General features: G+C 37.6%; 1 protein-coding gene across 1 annotated transcript; it reads left to right on the top strand.

Annotated features, from left to right (window-relative positions):
* prpf4bb (pre-mRNA processing factor 4Bb) lies at positions 1-12349 on the top strand. The gene is made up of 15 exons (XM_043238439.1): positions 1-107; positions 842-2080; positions 2320-2475; positions 4956-5111; positions 6290-6371; positions 6470-6680; positions 6835-6908; positions 6998-7088; positions 7174-7321; positions 7473-7610; positions 7778-7931; positions 8029-8143; positions 8312-8463; positions 10394-10480; positions 11047-12349. Exons 1-15 carry the CDS (start codon positions 61-63, stop codon positions 11248-11250), a joined length of 3054 nt encoding a protein of 1017 aa, XP_043094374.1. The 5' UTR covers positions 1-60; the 3' UTR covers positions 11251-12349.
* Positions 12350-19122: the final 6773 nt, after the last annotated feature.

Here is a 19122-nt window from a genome sequence, read left to right as displayed (position 1 = left end):
CTGGCCCTCCTCATAATCTGACTGCAGAAGAAAAGCACAGCGGGCTGCTGGTGAAACAAAATGGCCGATGTGGAAATGGATTTACGAAGCAAGAGACTTAATAACGGGTATGAGCACGTGCATTGTATGACCCTGTCACCAACGTATTAAAGAGCTAGAATGGGGTATTTGAAAAGTAAAAAAATCGGTCAGAGGTGTAATATTTTCATAGTTAACTATAAAGATTTTGCTGTCTATTTTTCTGTTCGGCTAATGTTAGCATGCTAATGCTAAATGTTCTTATTTAAGGAATCAGTTGCCAATATTCATTTGTTAGAGATGGTTTCTTTGGTTTTGTGAACTGTTTTTTTTTATATTTGAACTGTGGCATATCACACCCTACATTTTATTTTGTTAGCTTCTGGTAAAGTATCCACTAGTCTTCATGTAACATGACCAACACGCTCAAGTAGTTGATTATCTATCTAAAATTACAAAATCCCAACGCAAATTAGATGATAAAAGTAATCTAATTAGTTATCATGGTCCCTAAGCACAGTAACATATCTACCTAGATACATTTGTTTGTGAGTTGTATGGTCAGTATTTTTGTCCTTGTGAAAAGCACCGCTTTGATTATGTTTTGTCGTCTTGACAAAACATAATCAAAACAAACCAAAAAAACTTATGCATGTTATTTGGTGCCTAAATAAGCAAAAACTATTATTATTATTATTTTTTTTTTAAATGTCTGTGATGAGTAAAAAAAAAATATATATATATATATATATATATATATATATATATATATAAATGTCACACTTTTTTTTACTGGCTCTGCATGTGTCATTAATCATTACAGGCCAGAGGATTTGGAGAGTCCTGAGAAGAGTGGGAATGAGGATGAAAACGGTGACATGTCTGGAGATGATGAAGAGGAGGGTGAGGAAGAAGTGGAGGTAAATGGGGAGAAGCAGGACAGTGGTTCCAAACATCACAGCAGTGGCAGCAAACACAAGAAAAAGAAACACAAGCACCGCAGCAAGCACAAAAAACACAAACATGCATCTGAGGAAGATAAGGACCGCAAACGCAAACATAGACACAAGCATAAGAAGCACAGGCGCAAAGAGGAACCATCCTCTTCACCATCTGTGGCCACCAACAGGAGGGCTGAGGATGGCTCTCCATCACTGGGCAGTGCAACCCTTGATGACAAGGCGCTTCTTGAAGACCTTGAGAAACAAAGAGCACTGATTAAAGCTGAGCTGGACAGCCAGCTGATGGAGGGGAAGGTTCAGTCCGGAATGGGCCTGATTCTACAAGGTTACAATTCTGGCTCAGAAGAGGATGGAGAGGAACAGCGGGCACGTAATGGGGAGCAAGGGCAAAGAACCAGTGGGGGTAAAACACGCTCACCAAGGGACCAGATAAGTAGGGGGTGTAGATCTAAACGGGACTCAACAGACACCAGCAAACCAAGTGTTAAACGGCGCAGTCGCTCTCGTGAGAGAAGTGGTAAGGATGCTAAGCTTGAACGAATGACCAAAATTGTGAAAGAGACTGTTAAGGAGCGTAGCAAGTCCAAAGAGAAAAAACGCTCTCGTAGCAGGGATAAATCCAAAGAGCGTTTAAGGAAATCCCAGTCTCCAGCTGCAAGAAGACGCTCTGCAGAGAGAAAGTCAGATCAGAAGGGACGTTATGATCGACGTTCCTCTCCTCATATAGTTGAGAAGCGGGAACAAGTCACACAAAGATCAAACTCACGAGGACGCAAGAGCCCGTCACGAGATCAGCGATCTCACTCTAAAGATGCCCGGCTGGGTTGCTCAGACACCGATAGAGAAAAGAGGCCTGGTAAGTCTCCGTCTAAAGACACCTCATCTGGGAAAGAGAATCGATCTCCTCATCAGCGTCGAGCTCTTAGCCCTCAACGTCGACGCAGTTCCTCCCCTCGCCATAGGGACCGCCAGCCCAACCAGCCCCCATCGGGTTCTGCAGACCGGAGTTCTAAACTGAACCACTCACCGCCTAGAAACAGGTCACCAGTCAGGAGAAGACAAAGTCGCTCAAATGAGCGCCGGAGAGATTCCCCGTCCAGGTACAAATAAATTTTGAAATTTAAAATTAACATTTTATTTACCATTATGTTGTTCCAAACCTGTTTGTCTTTCTTCACTGAAAGGATCAGAGATGTTTTTAGATATCAAGCTGAAGGAACCTAACGTTTGGATTCTATATTGCTTGGTCTATAATGTTTTAAAACAGGCTGGTCTTAAATTACAATTCTTAGATTGTTGGGTCATTAAACTCTTGGATTAAACTCTTCATGTCTCTTAGTAAACGTCGTCGTTTGGATGGAGCTGGGAGATCAAGGGAAACGAGTCCAGCACGGCGCAGAGTGAGCCGCTCACCACTCAGACGTAGGTCTGTATCACCACGGCGACAGCCTCGCTCCTCACCCAGAAGACGAAGTCGATCGCCCCTGAGACGCAGGTTAAAGATGCTTATTCTGGTTACAGTTATCTAAACATCACAGGTTTCTCCACCCCACAATGAGAATAATGTTGATAGCCACTTACTCAACCCGTAAAAATTTCACACATCTAACTTTTTAATGATTACATAATTTTTTTCTTTTTTCTATTATACATTGATGACAATTATTTGTAGTCCAAGAAATTGCGTAAAGATCTAGATTCCCATTCATATTTACATTTTTAGAACACCAGGGGTCCTTTCTTCATACGCCACTAACTCAGTTAGCTGTATTTAATTTCAATTTTCAATTCAATTTCACCTGATCTTGGATGGTTTTGTTCTTCAAAGCTCATCTCGGGCTTGCTGTCATAGCAATAGGTTCGTTAGTTTGAACCTGCTCGGGAGCAGGCATATTTCATGTAAACAGGATTAGTAGATTTATAAGCAGAATTATTACTTCAAATCTGTCCCAGCCACCGCTACTTTATTACAAGAGTCTACTGATCCAGGGACAGTAATTTAAAAAAAATTTGAAAATATAATAAAAATTTATTTAAAAAAAAAAGAAAAAAATAACAGCTGGATTACTCATTGAAATATTTATTAATGCTGGCACATAACAAATCTGTTTCAAAGAGAAAATTGAATTAATTGCTAATTACAATATTAAAATAAAAATTTAAACCATGTACAAATACTAGAAATTGTGAATATAAGAAACAAACAATGTGCAGTTCATCTACTATACCATTTATGTACTTTTGTTTTCTTATAAAAGTCCATAAAATTCAAGGTTTTTGTCAGGTGTCTTTTTTTAATTGTGATGTCATCACGTTGCTGTCACCAGCTAATCGCTGTGCTGCTGATCGTGGTTTCGAGTATTGATACATCCGTAATGTATTAAGCAAGGTATGAAGAACAGACCTCAGGGCTGCGCGGTTGCTATGATCACAATTTGTTTTTATCTCTGTTGTTGCCAAATCAAAACATAAATATACAGACAAGATATGTGTATCCAGCAAATAATCTCCAAAATGATGTCGAAAATGGGACCGTCACAAGCCTCCCAGATTTCTAAAAATACTGAATTGTGTGTGTTGTGATCAACAGGAAATGGTGCAAAACTGCCTGTCTGTAACTATATTGTCTTAATGCAACTTATGAGGAGGGTAGTCTGATCATTTTCTCTGCCTGCTACAACATAACTGCCCGAACAAACAAAATAACACAAATGTATACAATATTAATAAAGATTTTAATGAAAAAGTAGTCATTTGTTTTGTTATATTCAAACATATGTTCAAATTACAGTCAAAAAATGAATCAATTAATTAATCAAAAAAATCTTTGCTAAACCCTAAATGTGAGATTTGCGCAATTTCCGATATGTATGTGTCTTGTCAGTAAGTGTATTGTCATTAATAGAAAAAACAATGTTAATATAGAATGTTAAGGCTCTAATGTATGCCAGTAGATATGTAGAAGCAAGACAATTTATTCTGACATGTTTTTTATGTTTGGAATATTTTCACCCCTACCCCTTGACAATCAATTTCAAGAGACAAGGGATTTGGGTAGGGAAAGGGGTATAAAAGAGAAAGCAGATTTTTATCATTTTAGTCTAGGACTAGGCCTAATCTCTGTCCAGAAAACCACCCCATAATTTGTCAAGATAATTTTTTTTTCTCTTTTCATTTAATCCATTCTTAAATATTGACACGTGCAAAAGTCTTCAAACAAAGTGTTAATGGTACTCTTTCAAAATTTCAGTTTTTTTTACAGACATTGTGATCATCTCTACTATGATATATTATGTATAGCGACAGGCTAAGTGACACATCATTGACAAACACTAGTCAATATGTCAAGTTTTCACACAATGTATATGACCTCAATCATTTTGGTGATGCAATATATTGCCATGTAATTATATTTACATAAATTATATATATAAAAAATAGCATAATTTTTTTTTTTGCATTCCACTTGTCTATATCTTTTGCAGCTTCTGCGTACATAACATGAAGTCATGAGGTGCTAGTTCACAAGTCCTTCTAAAAAATTGAATATGCAGATAAGACCTTGTTTAGGGATCTGTGCCTTTGTGCTTACAGAGGTCTGACTGCTAAATATCGATTGTGTATTTCAGCAATAGTGTGCACCCTTTTCAGAGGAAAAAAGGAAAAATCTGTTGATGGAAAAATCTCCATTATATATTCTCCAAGTATATTTTATAGTATTTTGTGTAAGGTGTTTAAGGTATTTTGATACTTAATTTCCATGATCTAAATATTTTTAAGAAATTAAATGCTTGTTGTCAATTGAAGGTGTGTAGGCCTTCTTGCATTATTATGCTGTTATATATGGTTATACACCCAGTGGCATAAAATGGTGTTTAAATTACAATAATATTGCTTATTTATGGGGCAATATATCGCACAACAAAAAGTTGTTATCGTGACAGGCCTAGTGTCATTGCTGTTCTGTTTTGGTAGGTCTGCTGAAAGGGACCGATTTGGCCGGTCCAGACAACGACGATCCACCTCCAGAGAGCGTGAGAGGAGGAGGCGGCGAAGTCGGGATGAAGACAAGTTCAAGGGCAGTTTGTCAGAGGGTATGAAAGCAGACCAAGACTCCTCCTCTGAAGAAGTGTGAGTAATGGTGCTATTTTCAAGGCTTGAATATACTGAGGTTGCATATGAATAGTGATGTCAAAGTTTGAATCTGTTGTCTTATCAGTGTTTCCCACAGGATTTTCTGATACTTGTGGCAGAAGGTGGCGTCACATTAATTTGCGTATTTATGATGTCATTGCATCCAGTTTGCATTGTCAAGTTTGGGCACTTCAGAAATGAGCTGTCACATACTGTAATACAACTGGATGCCCAATAACTTCACATTGTATTTTCTGTTGTCATACATAAAACGTGTAATATTAAAAAGTAAATTAATAGTATACATAAAAGTGTAAATAGTAAGGTCCTATTAATACTACACAGGAATCACTCTGGTGACGTTGTGTGAAGAAATGCAAGAAGTGCAAACAGTCAGACTATAGCAACACTGCTTGGAAAAGCTGTTCCTAAATTATTTAATGATGAATCTGCTTCACTATGGCCAACTGAAAGTGCACTGGGTAGTGTTGGAGATATCTTTCAATTGAACACTTGAATTTTATTTATTTATTTATTTTAAAAAGTTGTGCTGCTTTGTGTTAGACATGTGACCCTGGACTATAAAACCAGTCATAAGGGTAATTTATTCAGAATTAAAATGCCTCATATTTATGTATGGTTTGTTAGGATAGGACAATATTTTGCTGAGATACAACTATTTTAAAATCTGCAATCTGAGAGTGCCAAAAATCTAAATATTCAGAAGATCACCTTTAAAGTTATTATTGTGGTCATTGTGCTATTTCTTTAAATTGAGTGGACCACAATACATTACGTACTACAGTACAAACATTAGTGTTGATAATGGGCTGTGTATTAATGGTATTTGCTTACTGTGGAGAATAGTGTCCAGTTCTCTACAGCACATTATTGTTTTAATAGAAAACAGTGTGTTATTACAAGAATTTGGCTTTTTACAGCAAGTGTAAACTTTGGCAAGCATAAGAAACGTTTATAATAACAAATGTTTGAGGATTGCAAGAGTTTGTAGATCATTTAAATTGCAAAATATGTATTTTTTTGTATTAATGCAATTATGGTATTTGCATTGTAACACTCGTATTTGAGAATGCTTCATTACCGGTAATGATCTTGTCATATAAGTGATTGAGTCTTTTCATTTATTTGAAATTCACCTTAATGAACATATTTAGGATGGAGGACTTTGATGCTGAAGAGGAAGATGAAGAGGCTCTGATTGAACAGAGACGACAACAAAGACTTGCTATTGTCCAGGTAACACAGTTTTTCTGGAAGACTGTAAACTTACTTTCTATTTGAGAGAGCATGATCAGATTGTACGTCCACAAAACTCTGTTGTGCAATTGATATAGAAATATAAAGCAGTAAATGAGGACAGCAATATGGGCTCCATGGCATCAGAGCCCAGCAGTCCACAGAGCAGCACCCGAAGTCGTTCACCTTCCCCTGATGATATCCTGGAACGGGTAGCAGCTGATGTAAAGGAATATGAGCGAGAGAATGTAAACACTTTTGAGGCCAACATCAAAGCCAAGCACAACCTCATCGCTCAAGAGAAAGAAGGTATAATATTCTGTCATGAGTTGGGTTATTAGCCAGGTTCTTAAAGTTTTCAGGTAATGTGGGGAAATTTTAATTTGTTAGAACTGGGTGGCCTTCTTCAAATAAAGACACATCAAACAATGTGTTGATTTTGTCTTGTTGTTTTTATATGCAGGAGCCAACCCAAAGAAGCCCTCAGCACCCGACATGTTCACAGAGTCAGATGACATGTTTGCTGCAGATTTTGACGTAAGCTTATTTGGTCTTTCTGCAGCTTTAAGATTAAACTAATTGTTTGTTTTTTGAGAGATCTGACTGCTTTGTCATTCCCATTACAGAGTGCCCGACTGAGGGCTGCAGGTATTGGTAAAGATTTTAAGGAAAACCCCAATCTTAGGGATAACTGGACTGATGCGGAAGGATATTACCGTAAGCCTTATTTGAATCCGAAGTCTTGCTTCTTTTCAAAGCATTTTAAATGCAGGGATGACTAATTGAAAACATCTCTTCTTAGGTGTGAACATCGGTGAGATACTGGACAAGCGGTATGATGTGTATGGGTACACTGGACAGGGTGTATTCAGTAATGTGGTTAGAGCTAGAGACACTGCCCGTGCTGGCCAGGAGGTGGCAGTCAAGATAATCCGAAACAATGAGCTCATGTAAGTACTCCTCTAAACAATGGCTGTCACTGTGATTTTGCCTTTGTGCATAAGTTTTACTGAAATTACCAAATGTTTTCAGCCATATCTACTCTTTTGTAGTCATGGCTGAGAAAGCCATTTTATTCAATGGTTTTGCTTGTGTCTTCAGGCAGAAGACTGGACTGAAGGAGCTTGAATTTCTAAAGAAGCTGAATGATGCAGATCCTGATGATAAATTTCACTGTTTGCGGCTCTTCAGACACTTCTACCACAAACAGCATCTCTGTTTGGTTTTTGAGCCTCTCAGGTATTGCATGGCTTAAGTAATAAGCCTTGATATTATCAGCCTTATCAAGCTAATTGCAAAATGAATATCATAACAAATATGAATAAGGTCACTAACATAAAGTGCATCTCAAATATATTGCAAAATACAGCCATTCACAGTTGTTTTTCAATGTCTGTCTCTATCAGTATGAATCTGCGGGAAGTGCTTAAGAAGTATGGTAAAGACGTGGGTTTGCACATCAAGGCAGTTCGTTCCTATAGTCAGCAGCTCTTTTTGGCCCTCAAACTACTGAAACGCTGCAACATCCTACATGCTGACATCAAACCAGACAATATATTGGTGAGAATCATCTGTATGGCTGCTCACTTAAGAGACTTTCATTTATTTATTCATTCATTCATTCATTCACTCACTCACTCACTCACTCTGTCTGCAGGTGAATGAATCAAAGACCATTCTTAAACTCTGTGATTTCGGCTCTGCGTCTCATGTCGCTGACAATGAAATCACTCCCTACTTAGTCAGCAGATTCTACAGGGCACCTGAAATTGGTAAGTTGTATTGTAGCTGTGTGATTAGCAAGTTTATCTACATTCATGTTATTATTACATGTTCAAAATCTGTACACATAGTACACAGATTTTTTTTTCACATTCTCAACCACACCAGAACTTGTGAATTGGCCTAGTAATTAGATCTAACTTTCTCTTTCCTTCCAGTCATTGGTAAACCGTATGATTATGGCATTGATATGTGGTCAGTTGGCTGCACTCTGTATGAGCTATACACTGGGAAGATCCTTTTCCCTGGCTCTTCTAACAACCACATGCTGAAGCTGGCCATGGATTTGAAGGGCAAGATGCCCAACAAGGTATTCAACCAAAGTATTTTTTTTGCTTTTTGCATATAAAAGGTAAAGGGGAAAAGCTATGAATTTTACAAAAACAATTTTTTTTTTTACAGTTTTTCTTTATTCTTAATATTTGCAAAGAAGTAACTTCTGTAGAAAAATAGCGCAACACTGGATGAAGATAATTATCAAATGTAGTCTGAGAAGTTTTTCCCCCTTTCCCCTAAGACATTTCGAGAATTTGTTAGAAACAATAAAGAAACGATCAAGCGCTGACAGCACAGAGTGAGCTGATGCCTTGTCAAATCATCAGGACTTGCCTAAAATAAAATCTATAGATATACTAAACAGTTCAAACATATACAAATCTTTCAACATTAAACCTGCACTATAATGTACAATGGTATATCCACATTTGTGCAGAGAGTGGAAGCTAAAGCACGCTCTGCAGGACATAAAGGCACCAGTGCAATCATTTGCATTTTTTTTTGTGGCACAAAATAGATGAGGTATAACCCTTACTTTTATAAGACAAAAAGACAACGATGGCTGTCTAAACTGTAAAGGGTCTACTTTTATTCGTTTGCACTCACAATATTCATCAAATAAAAGAAACATATTGTGCTTTCTGCAGTCTTGTCTAGAACAGGAGCTCTTCTCAAAAATGAACCGAAACTCAGTGAATCGGACATGATAAATATATCTATAGAAAGCTAAATTACCACTTAACAAAAAAAAAGAAATAAAATTGTCTCGAAGCCCAGCCACACCTGAAATAATACACATAAGAAACAATGGCAGGGAAGAAAAGCATCCTCATGATCCTCATTCAGAATAATGAGAAGTGTGTGTGTGTGTGTATATATGTGTGTGTGTGTGTGTGTGTGTGTGTATATATATATATATATATATATATATATATATATATATATAAAAAAAATCAAGCTATGTCAAAATGGACATTTTTTTTTTTTCTTTTAAGCAAATGTAGACAGTTGCAAATTAGAAACGCTTCCAAAACAAAATTCAGGTCCTTAGTTAAATAAATGACAATATTGTAATATTTAATGATGTAATATGTTCTCTGTGTGAAGTAACATCCGGCACAGTTGCAGCTTGTAGTACTTAAAACAGCAATAGCATTAATTGTTATTAACTTTAGGTAACACATGCTATGATCATTTGAACAGATTTTTATTTATTGTAAAATAATGGAACATTAGATCATGAAGTCTTGGAAAACTAACGGAAATTTATTGGTAAAAATGTGTACGAACTCTGCTTTGGGCAAAGAAAAGAAAATTGACAATTAGCCATTCTTTTCCCCTTAATTATGCCTTACACCATTTTAGAGAGAATCACGCAAATGTAGGCTTTTCCTTAAGTGTAAGTAATCTTGTTAAGTAATCTCCAAAATAGCTTAAAGAAATAGTCCAAAGACATAACTCCAGAGAAAAGAATGATAAATTACTTTTTTCTTTGTGCAAAAGACATTCTCATAGCATTGCAAAACTGAAGTTGAGCCACTGATGTCACATGGACTGTTTTGTCTTTACTATGTTTCTGGACCTGGGAATATTTAAGGTGTCGCCGTCTATTGAGGGTCAGATAGCTGTCCTATTTCATCAAAAATATTTTTATTTGTGTTGTGCGATTTCAGAAATGCACCAAAGCATTGGTCTCAAACTCAATTTCTGGTGGGCTACAGCCCTCACAGTTTTGCTCCAATTCTAATCAAACAGATCTAATACAGCTAATCAAGCCCTTAAGGATTACTAGAAACTTCCTGGCAGGTGTGATTTGGAGCTGACTCAGCAGAGTTGTGGCCCTCCAGGAATTGGGTTTAAGATCACTACACCAAAGCGACTGAGAAAAACAGTAAATATTTACTCACTTTATTGTTGCATATAATTAAGTTTTTACATGGTGTTTATTTTTTTTCATTATTTAGATGATCCGGAAAGGCCTGTTTAAAGATCAACATTTTGACCAGAACTTGAACTTCCTGTATATAGAGGTGGACAAAGTGACTGAAAGGGTACGTTCCAGTTTATGTGTTGGTTTCCACTCTCATGTGTTATTTTTTTCTCATTGGCTTTGATGCCCATTTCACAACAACAGCCCTATTTCCACTGTAGGAACTTTTCCCAGGAACTAGTGACTTTGTGCTGGTACTGTGTTTGCACTGCTAGAACCAGGTTCTAAATTAAGGTCTGGGCAAAAATTTGGGAGTGGTGTTTATCATATTTCATCATCTTGTAACTACATAGTGAGGAAAATTGCAGTAGTTAAGGTGAGCTGACATTATCAAGTATGCTGCTTTTAGCAGAATTATGAGACCAGGTCCAAGTCATGTTTGACTCGGGAGTGTGAACTCCCACAGACAGAAGTCGGAATTACCAAGCATGAAATTTGCGTACTAAACATGCACAGACTTGCATCACCAGACTATTGGCCTAATCTTCAAAGTACTTTAGGCTGCGATGTAAATGCAGACTTCAGCAGTTCTGGGGGAAAATTTATTCCAGGAAATTTCAGAGTAAAAACAGCACACATCATCTTCTTGCCTTTTACATTCTCTTGCAAATTCTTTTAAACTTACAGGAGAAAGTAACTGTCATGAGCACCATTAACCCCACTAAAGATCTGCTCGCGGACATGATCGGAGGTCAGAGATTACCTGAGGATCAGAGAAAGAAGGTCATGCAGCTTAAAGATCTGTTGGACAGTACTCTGATGCTGGACCCAGCTAAACGCATCAGCATCAACCAAGCCCTACAGCACCTTTTCATTCAGGAGAAGATATGATGCTTTCATGTCTAACCTGTGACTGTCCATTGTCCAGGACTGAGCCAATAGACTCAAGTTCAGAATGTTTGTAATCATCACAAGACTTTCAATTTTCTATTTTTATTCATGTTTTTCTAGTGACTTTTGTTTTGCCCAATAATTTTTGATTCAGATCTCAGAATGGTCTTGTTTTTATTGTACATATGAACACATTGTCATTCACTTGAGAGAGAGGCATGTTTAGCAATTATCAGACTTTGTCTTATTTAACTTTGGAAGTGACCAAAATGCTCAAAATGCAGCATATAATAGGTTAGGTTAGTGTTCAGATGTTAAAGGCAAGAAATGGCTGGGCAAGCATATAAGAGAGACAAATTATTTTGTTAGTTATAATGCAAATGCATCCTTTTTGGTGACCCATTTAAACCAGTGGCTTTAATTTAGATTTCTTTTATCTAATCAAGGAGTACACCACTTTTGCTAGTTGAAACAATACATAGTACTTCATGTAGAGCTGTTTAAAATATTGGTTTTGTTCTAGTACATTTATCTCAAATGATGCTAGAGATCACACTAGAATCCTACTTGTCCCATTTTATTTGTCACTGCCCTACAAGCCTGTCCTATTAAGAGATCAATTTTAGAAACAATTTAATGTACGCAGGTAGTTATCGTGTTAGAATCTTAGTGAATGATGCCAAATTGTCACTTTTCGACTGCTAAATTATGAATTTGCCTGTATTTCCAAAAACTCTAAAGCTGTTTTAATTTGAGAAATTTAATTTTGAATAATTAGTATCTGTATGTTAGCCACTTGTTGCTAGTTATCTCTGGAGTTTGACACCACATTACAATCCAATTTCAGTATACCAGGCCTGAGATGATTTTTATAGTTGAAAGTCCCCAATGTTAAGGTTATCTGATAGGAAGTGCCTCCCTCGATGCCTGCATTAAAAAATAAAGTCTCTCAGATATGCCCTGATAGATGGGTAATCACTTATTTTACTGTGTAAATAATTTAGTTTTCAAAGTGTAAAACGTTTTTTTTTTCCTAACTGGGATTTTTTTGTTTTTTTGAAATAAACTTGAAAGATATGATCGTGAAGGAAAATTAAAATGGCTACAGGTGTTATCTTTTTAGTAATGTTTATTTTTCTGATGAACTAACATGTTTTAATTTGCATAACCTGTTTCAATTCAATTTACATCATTCTTACACAATCTGTGGCATATGAAATGTGCAAAAATCTGACTCCGTTATTGAGCAGTAATTTGGGTCTCTAGGTGGAAGCCTCTTTTAATATAGTCAAGCTGACAAATTCAGATTAATTAACTTTCATGTACTGTTCAAATTGATCCATATTGGATTTAATGAAATATGCCAAATATTGCCAATATGGAAAAAACAAACGAAAAATAAACCCATCCAATTAAATACAATAAACTTTTAATATGAATATTTTTCACACAATAGAAAGAATATCTGAATTTGAGTATAAACAATACCCCTATTTTTGAATGGACCTTCCCCACTCTTGTGCAATATTATTTAACAGTAATATCTGGGTCAGTAAACTATCCGTCTACTTCATAAATATAAAAAAATTATAGATAAATATATGGTTCAAGGGGGCAGATTTTTTTTTCTTGAAGATTTGGTGATTAAATATGTTTTGGAAAATTACTATTTCATATAAAATATTAAAAATGTAATTTTTATGAGTATGCTCAAAATGTAGGACTTTTGTTTTTGCAATCTTTGATATAATAAAAAAAAAAAAAAACGGGTAAACCCAAGACATTAACAATTGGAGGCACTTGTTTAGAATTTTTAAATAGATTTTTATATTTAAAAATTTGTTAGTTTTTTGTTAATTTAGTTTTTGATTTGTGAAAACATTTTAATTTTTATATATTTTAGTTTTAACAACATCAAAATGGAAATTAGTGAATCAGTAAAGTATACAAATATGTGCTAAAAGCAGTCAGTCCTTTTTACTAAATAAATCTACACAAGTTGTGATTAGGTCTATATCTAATGATGTGTTATAAAATAAATGTCGCCTAATTTTGGTTGATTGTAAGATTTCTTTTTTATTATTTTATTATTTATAATCATCATGGTGCAAAAAAATGCATAAAATGTCTAGGCTATTTATTATAAGCTGTAGGGTCTGCTTAAGATCTAGATGTTAATTTAGACGTTATCTTAAAAAGACCGTTTTAACCTTTTGACATTTGCATATAAATTACAGACCTGGACCTCAATTCTACTTATTTTGTGGGTGTTAAATTGCCCATGGTTCCGCCCATTATCACAGAGATGCTAAACAGATCTCTAGTCCCTACATCAAAGCTTCAGAAACATTCCAACGAGAAATAAACAAACCCCTGTGCCATTCACCTATGGATTCACTAGAGAGGTGGTCTGGCCACACAATTGCAATACACATCACGCACATACATAAGGACATTTTATTTATTTTAGGCCATGATCACACAGTTATGAATGTACATATGTCGTATATGCTTGTGTTTAATGCGTTACCTTCTATCTCATTGGCTTAGTTACAACTCTAATTAGCTTACTTAACTAAACCTCATTAGCTTAGTTACAACGAGTTACGACTCTAAATGCCTCCATGAGTATATCTCTAATATCTTCTAGAGGGTCCTGTCTTTGTATCAAAATTATTGTCTTCTTTATTCCCCAAATGACGGTTTATCCTATATAATCATGAAGTGCATCATACAATTTTCACTGTGCTTTGGAATAAAACTATTCAACTTTCCAGACCAGCAATAAAGATGCCAATGGGCCATAAATGCAAACAAAGAAACTTTCTCCCGCTCAAAATCCATGCCTCTGATTGGCAATTCCACCCAAATGGTGGATGTGTCAGGAAACTATCAAAGTCCCTAACCCAATGCTCAAAATCTTTCCTTTGAGATTCATACTCTACAAACTCTTGAGTTCAACCTTCTGGTAGTTACCTTCAAATAACTTTATCGTCTTGCTGTGGACGAGGAAAACCTCCAGCAGACACCTCCAAAAAAATAATCTAGAACTTCTTGTCTACCGCATCAGAATTCTTTCACAGTAACAAAAACCAATGCAAGTAACTTCTATAACTATTTGGATGTGTGTTTAAGTTTAAGCCCCTTTTAAGATACAATTTGATTCTTTAATGACTCTCTAATTCAGTGGTTCCCAACCTTTTCTTGTTTGAGGCACCCTTGGAAAGCCTTTCAAAAGTTCCCGGCACCCCTATAAGGAAATAGATATTTAAAATCTCCGTAGCTTTTTTATTATTATTTATTTATTTGTTTCATTTCGAGAGTTTGCATGCAACAACACCTTATACCTAGTCCTAGATGATATGAGAATACTGTTTACACTGATTCTGCCTTAATAAAAAAATTTTGTTGAAATTTTGGCGGCACCCTCAAAAGATCTCACGGCACCCCTTAGTGCCGCGGCACACCGGTTGGGAACCACTGCTCTAATTGATGGGGAAAATTCTTTTGCCTCCAAAAAGGATGTTTTGTTTAAGTTGTTGTATGTTATTTATAATAATCATTTATTATGTAAATATTTATTAATAATTATACCTAGCTATAATTAATTATAAATATTCCCCCTTTTTGAGCTAATTTGTGGTTATGATGTTGGTGAAGGTTGTTACAATGCTGTCACAATATTGCCATTTAACCATCATTCAGGGCTGTTGCTTATGGTTGTGTGAGACATTTAGAAACATTCTCAACCGTAGACGTATAGACGGTTTAAATGACAACATAAACAAACGTTACTGCGCATACGCAACTTAATTTCCGGTAGACAGGTACATTCTAGTAGATTTTTTTTATAACAAGCAAAATATGTTTGCTGCATATATCCGACGGATTTATAAAAAAAAAGCTGATTAATTCTCTGCCAGCAGGAGGTGCTTTAAGCACGAGAAATTAAGATTTCCCCAGTAACAGCTGTAGCTATAGAAAGCAACTCTGCACATTTAGGATGAAATGAACATGACATTTTATAAAGATAGTCTTTTTTCAGTACGTACATTACGTGCTCATATATATTCAAGGAAGCCTTTTGGAAAAATCTTTTAGTTTTGATATCGTGGTAGGTCACCACTAATAAATAAATGTATTAGAAACACATCCCACAGCACAATAACCTGAGACCAACTTCATTAATCATCATTAGTTGCTTTTGTAGCCGGCGGCACTAACCAGAATGATAAATAAACACACACCAGAAGTTAATTAAAGGCCAGGCATGTGCGCCCGATGAAACCATATATATAGATGCCCCAGGCACAATGCCATTCACCATGCCGGATATTCACACAGAGCTGTTGCGTGCAGGATTTTGAATCTTTCGAGTATTCATTGATTACTATGGCGAATGACGTCAAGTCAGACCGTTACAATATGGCAGACAGCTTAGGTTTCGCAGACCATAGTCTAATGAGGAATCTAGGTATAATTCTTATGTATTGTATTCTGTGTTGTCAACAGCTCTGGGCTGCATGAACAACCACTGTACAACATGTTCTCGTCATCATCATCATCATCATCATCATAGAATATCAGCCTTTAACCTTCTTTGATCTATGCATCCCTGTTAGTTTTTTGAAGTCCTGTTCTAAATCGCGCTTTGAAATCCCGATCTGAATCAAATGATCATTTGTGATACGTGATCAAATTTGAGCGCTTCGAATCATATTGCAGTTTAACTGATTCTGAGTTTAAAAAAGCTCTGTTGATGAATTTCCATTGTATTAAATACAGATCACACTAACGATATGTTAGATGGGTATTCTATAGTCTTTGGTTAGGTTGAGAGAAAGGTTTTTCAAAAGTATCCCCCTCTGTTTTTTTTCACATATTGCACCCTGTATGTATGCTAATATCATAAGTGTCACCAAGCCAGCAGAGGGAGCCCTTACCTCTGGATGATCGTTGATCACTCCCTCTGCTGCTACTTCCTGTTTCAAGACTATAAATACTGTAGCAGGCCCCTCACCTGCAGGTTGTATTGTTTAATTGTCATTTGATTGTTGTTCCTAGTTAGCCTAGCCTTGTGTTTCCCGAGTCTTAGATTCTTTGGTTTTGACCCTGCTTGTCTTTTGATACTTTGACTGTTTGCTGCCTGACCCGACCTCTGCCTGTTTTTGGATTCTGTTGTTGCCTTGCCTCTTATACTCCTGTTTGCTGTGTTTCGACGTCTGCCTGCTTTGACCATGCCTTTGTTCAATAAAAGCCTGCGACGCACGCCTCAGACCCCTCCTGATTCCTGGAAAAGATAAGAATTGTGCTCAGTATTGCTGTGATTCCAGTCATTGACTTTGTAAGGACAATATACTCACCCATTCCTCTGCCATAGACTTTCCATGCTCATCTGTGCAAATAAACCTTGTTATCCATTTACCTACTTCCTGTGTGAGTCTGCTTCTGTTACAGATGCCTGGACCTACACCGCTAGCACAGCATGAGCACCGACGATCCATTCCAATTCCTTGCAGCAGCCAAAGAGCATTGAACGAATGAAAGAGCATTGTTAACTACCTACCGACGACAAGGACTGGAACCTAAACTTTGTCTCCAAATAGCTGCTCTTGATTAATTCTGTAGTTTAGAACAAATCATTCAGTGAACCATCTGATGCACTTCCTTTATGCAATCTGCATACAGCGATCTAGCAAGGACTCCTACTGTGAGATATTCTGTGCGCAGTCCCGTGGCTGAAACTCAGCTGGCCTAATTCTTCGGTTAGAAAGAACTGCAGCTATTCCAGAGTGAACATGTTCAGGTTTATTGATTGGTGTGGATAGGTACAAACGTGTGTGGGGTGGGTGTGGTTTCTGTTGGAGAAGAAATACAGATGGTAAATACATGTGATTATTTATGAGATGATAAAAATACAGATATGAACAACATACTCTATATAAACTATATAATTGTCGAAGGTAATAGCAAACTAAACTAAAGAAGAGCTTCTTGCTACATATGAGCACATAGGCAGCTTTATTAACAGACCGGAGCTGCTGCTGCTGTTTGCGGTGTCAAATTACGCTGTGCGTGCTGTACTAGCGCTCTCGGGTGCTCAATGTAATGATTCAATATTTACATCAGTACACAACGAACGATACATTATACAAATAAATTATATATATATATTGCGAACAATCAAATGACGTGTCAAATGCCTAGCTATTGCATTTATAATGACGCCATCGTAATAACTCAAGCTGAGGTAGAATAAACTGAATTACGTTATAACACTCTGAAACACATCTACAATGATAACAAATATTGTTACTTACGGAATTATCAACGCACAACAATACCACACAATAGAAAACAGACTTTAAAGAAATAAACAAAGCCAGGGAACTCTGTATTACTCCGCTATTCTAGATGGTGCCAAACTCGAACTTCTTCTCGCCTGCACTAGACAAGTCCAGACAAGTCCGGACAAGTTCGACTCGCGCATGCGTGAGGAAGGGGATTTTGCACACCTACCCTCCATCAGATTATCAGATAGTCTCAACATTAAATCATGCAGCCTCCAGAGTCTTCTGTGTTTCCACTGGTCCCATCCAGCTTTCCTGCTCATTCTTTAAAAGTACACTCCAGGTTTTGATTTATCTACTGTCTACTGTCAGCTCCAGCCCCAGAGCTCATTCCAGTGTTAGCTCCAGCCCCAAAGCATGCTCCAGTGTAAAACCCAGAGAGTGCTCCCAATCCTCTAGTGCCAGCCTCTTGAAAGTGCCCTCCAGTGCCAGTCCAACATATGCACCTTCCAGAGTCCCAGTTCAGCCCAGTAAGGGCTCCTGATCACTAATTCAGCTCAGTAAGGGATTCTGAACCCCAGTTAAGCCTAGAGAGGGCTCACAACCCCCTGTAAATCTCAGGGAGGGATCCTGATCCCCAGTTCAGAATAGTGAGGGTTCCAGTAGAGTTCCAGCTATAGAAGATGGGAGTAATTGTCAGACTTGTGTTCTCATGTCTTGTTAATGTTAATACTCTTTCGACCACCTCGTGTAGGACTTTCCAGCAGGCGTCACTATTTGTTTTGCATATGTATATTATAAGTGATAGATGTTGTTATTGTATATGTTCCAGAGTATTTGAAGAAATATTCATATTTGCCATCATATTTTAAATGCGGGCACATTTATGTTATATTTCATATGTTATAATCATTCCTAGTCACCAGATTTTGTCTATGTATTGTGACGAGTCGGCTGCCCCTCCTCTTTATTGTCACCATCACCCCGTCCTTTATTCGCCGCCCTTCACCAGGCTCCCGACGGGAGTGGGTGTGTTCGAGAGGAGGGGCGGGTATTGTTCAGGTCTGGCGGCGTGTGACGAGGCACACCTGAAGTGAGTTAGCCTCGTTACCGTCGCCGTTAAATACCGAACGCGCCTCTCCTCGGGGGACCGGTCTCTTCCCCCGTGCATGCACGCTGGTGTCCTCGTGGGTCCAGGAAGGGTGCGCGATGGACCTCACCCCGCCGTCCGAGAAGTGCGTCGTGGGACCCCCGTAGTCCAGGCTGTGAGCACACAGCTCATCCCACTCTGCCGCCGGAGCAAAGAAGCGACGGAGACGCCGCGGAAGAAGCCGCCGCCCCTCGCGCCCCGGACCAGAAAAAGGGGAGCGCGTGCGACCGCCGGACTCCGCCCCTTACCTGGACCCTTCCCCCCCTGGAACACGGCCTAAACCTGCACGTTACCCGGAGCACGACGAGGACACCAGATCCCCCTTTTATTTGGACACTTCCCCCTTGGACACTTTATTTTGTATTATTTTGATTTTGTTAATAAAAAAAAGCCTCTCCGAGGCCTGACGCCACGCCCACTGTGTCTGTCGTT

Source organism: Puntigrus tetrazona, chromosome 1, assembly GCF_018831695.1.
Source record: "Puntigrus tetrazona isolate hp1 chromosome 1, ASM1883169v1, whole genome shotgun sequence".
NCBI lineage: Eukaryota > Metazoa > Chordata > Actinopteri > Cypriniformes > Cyprinidae > Puntigrus > Puntigrus tetrazona.
The sequence above is the reverse complement of the archived record's forward strand: the minus strand, read 5'-3'. Positions and strand labels throughout refer to the sequence as shown.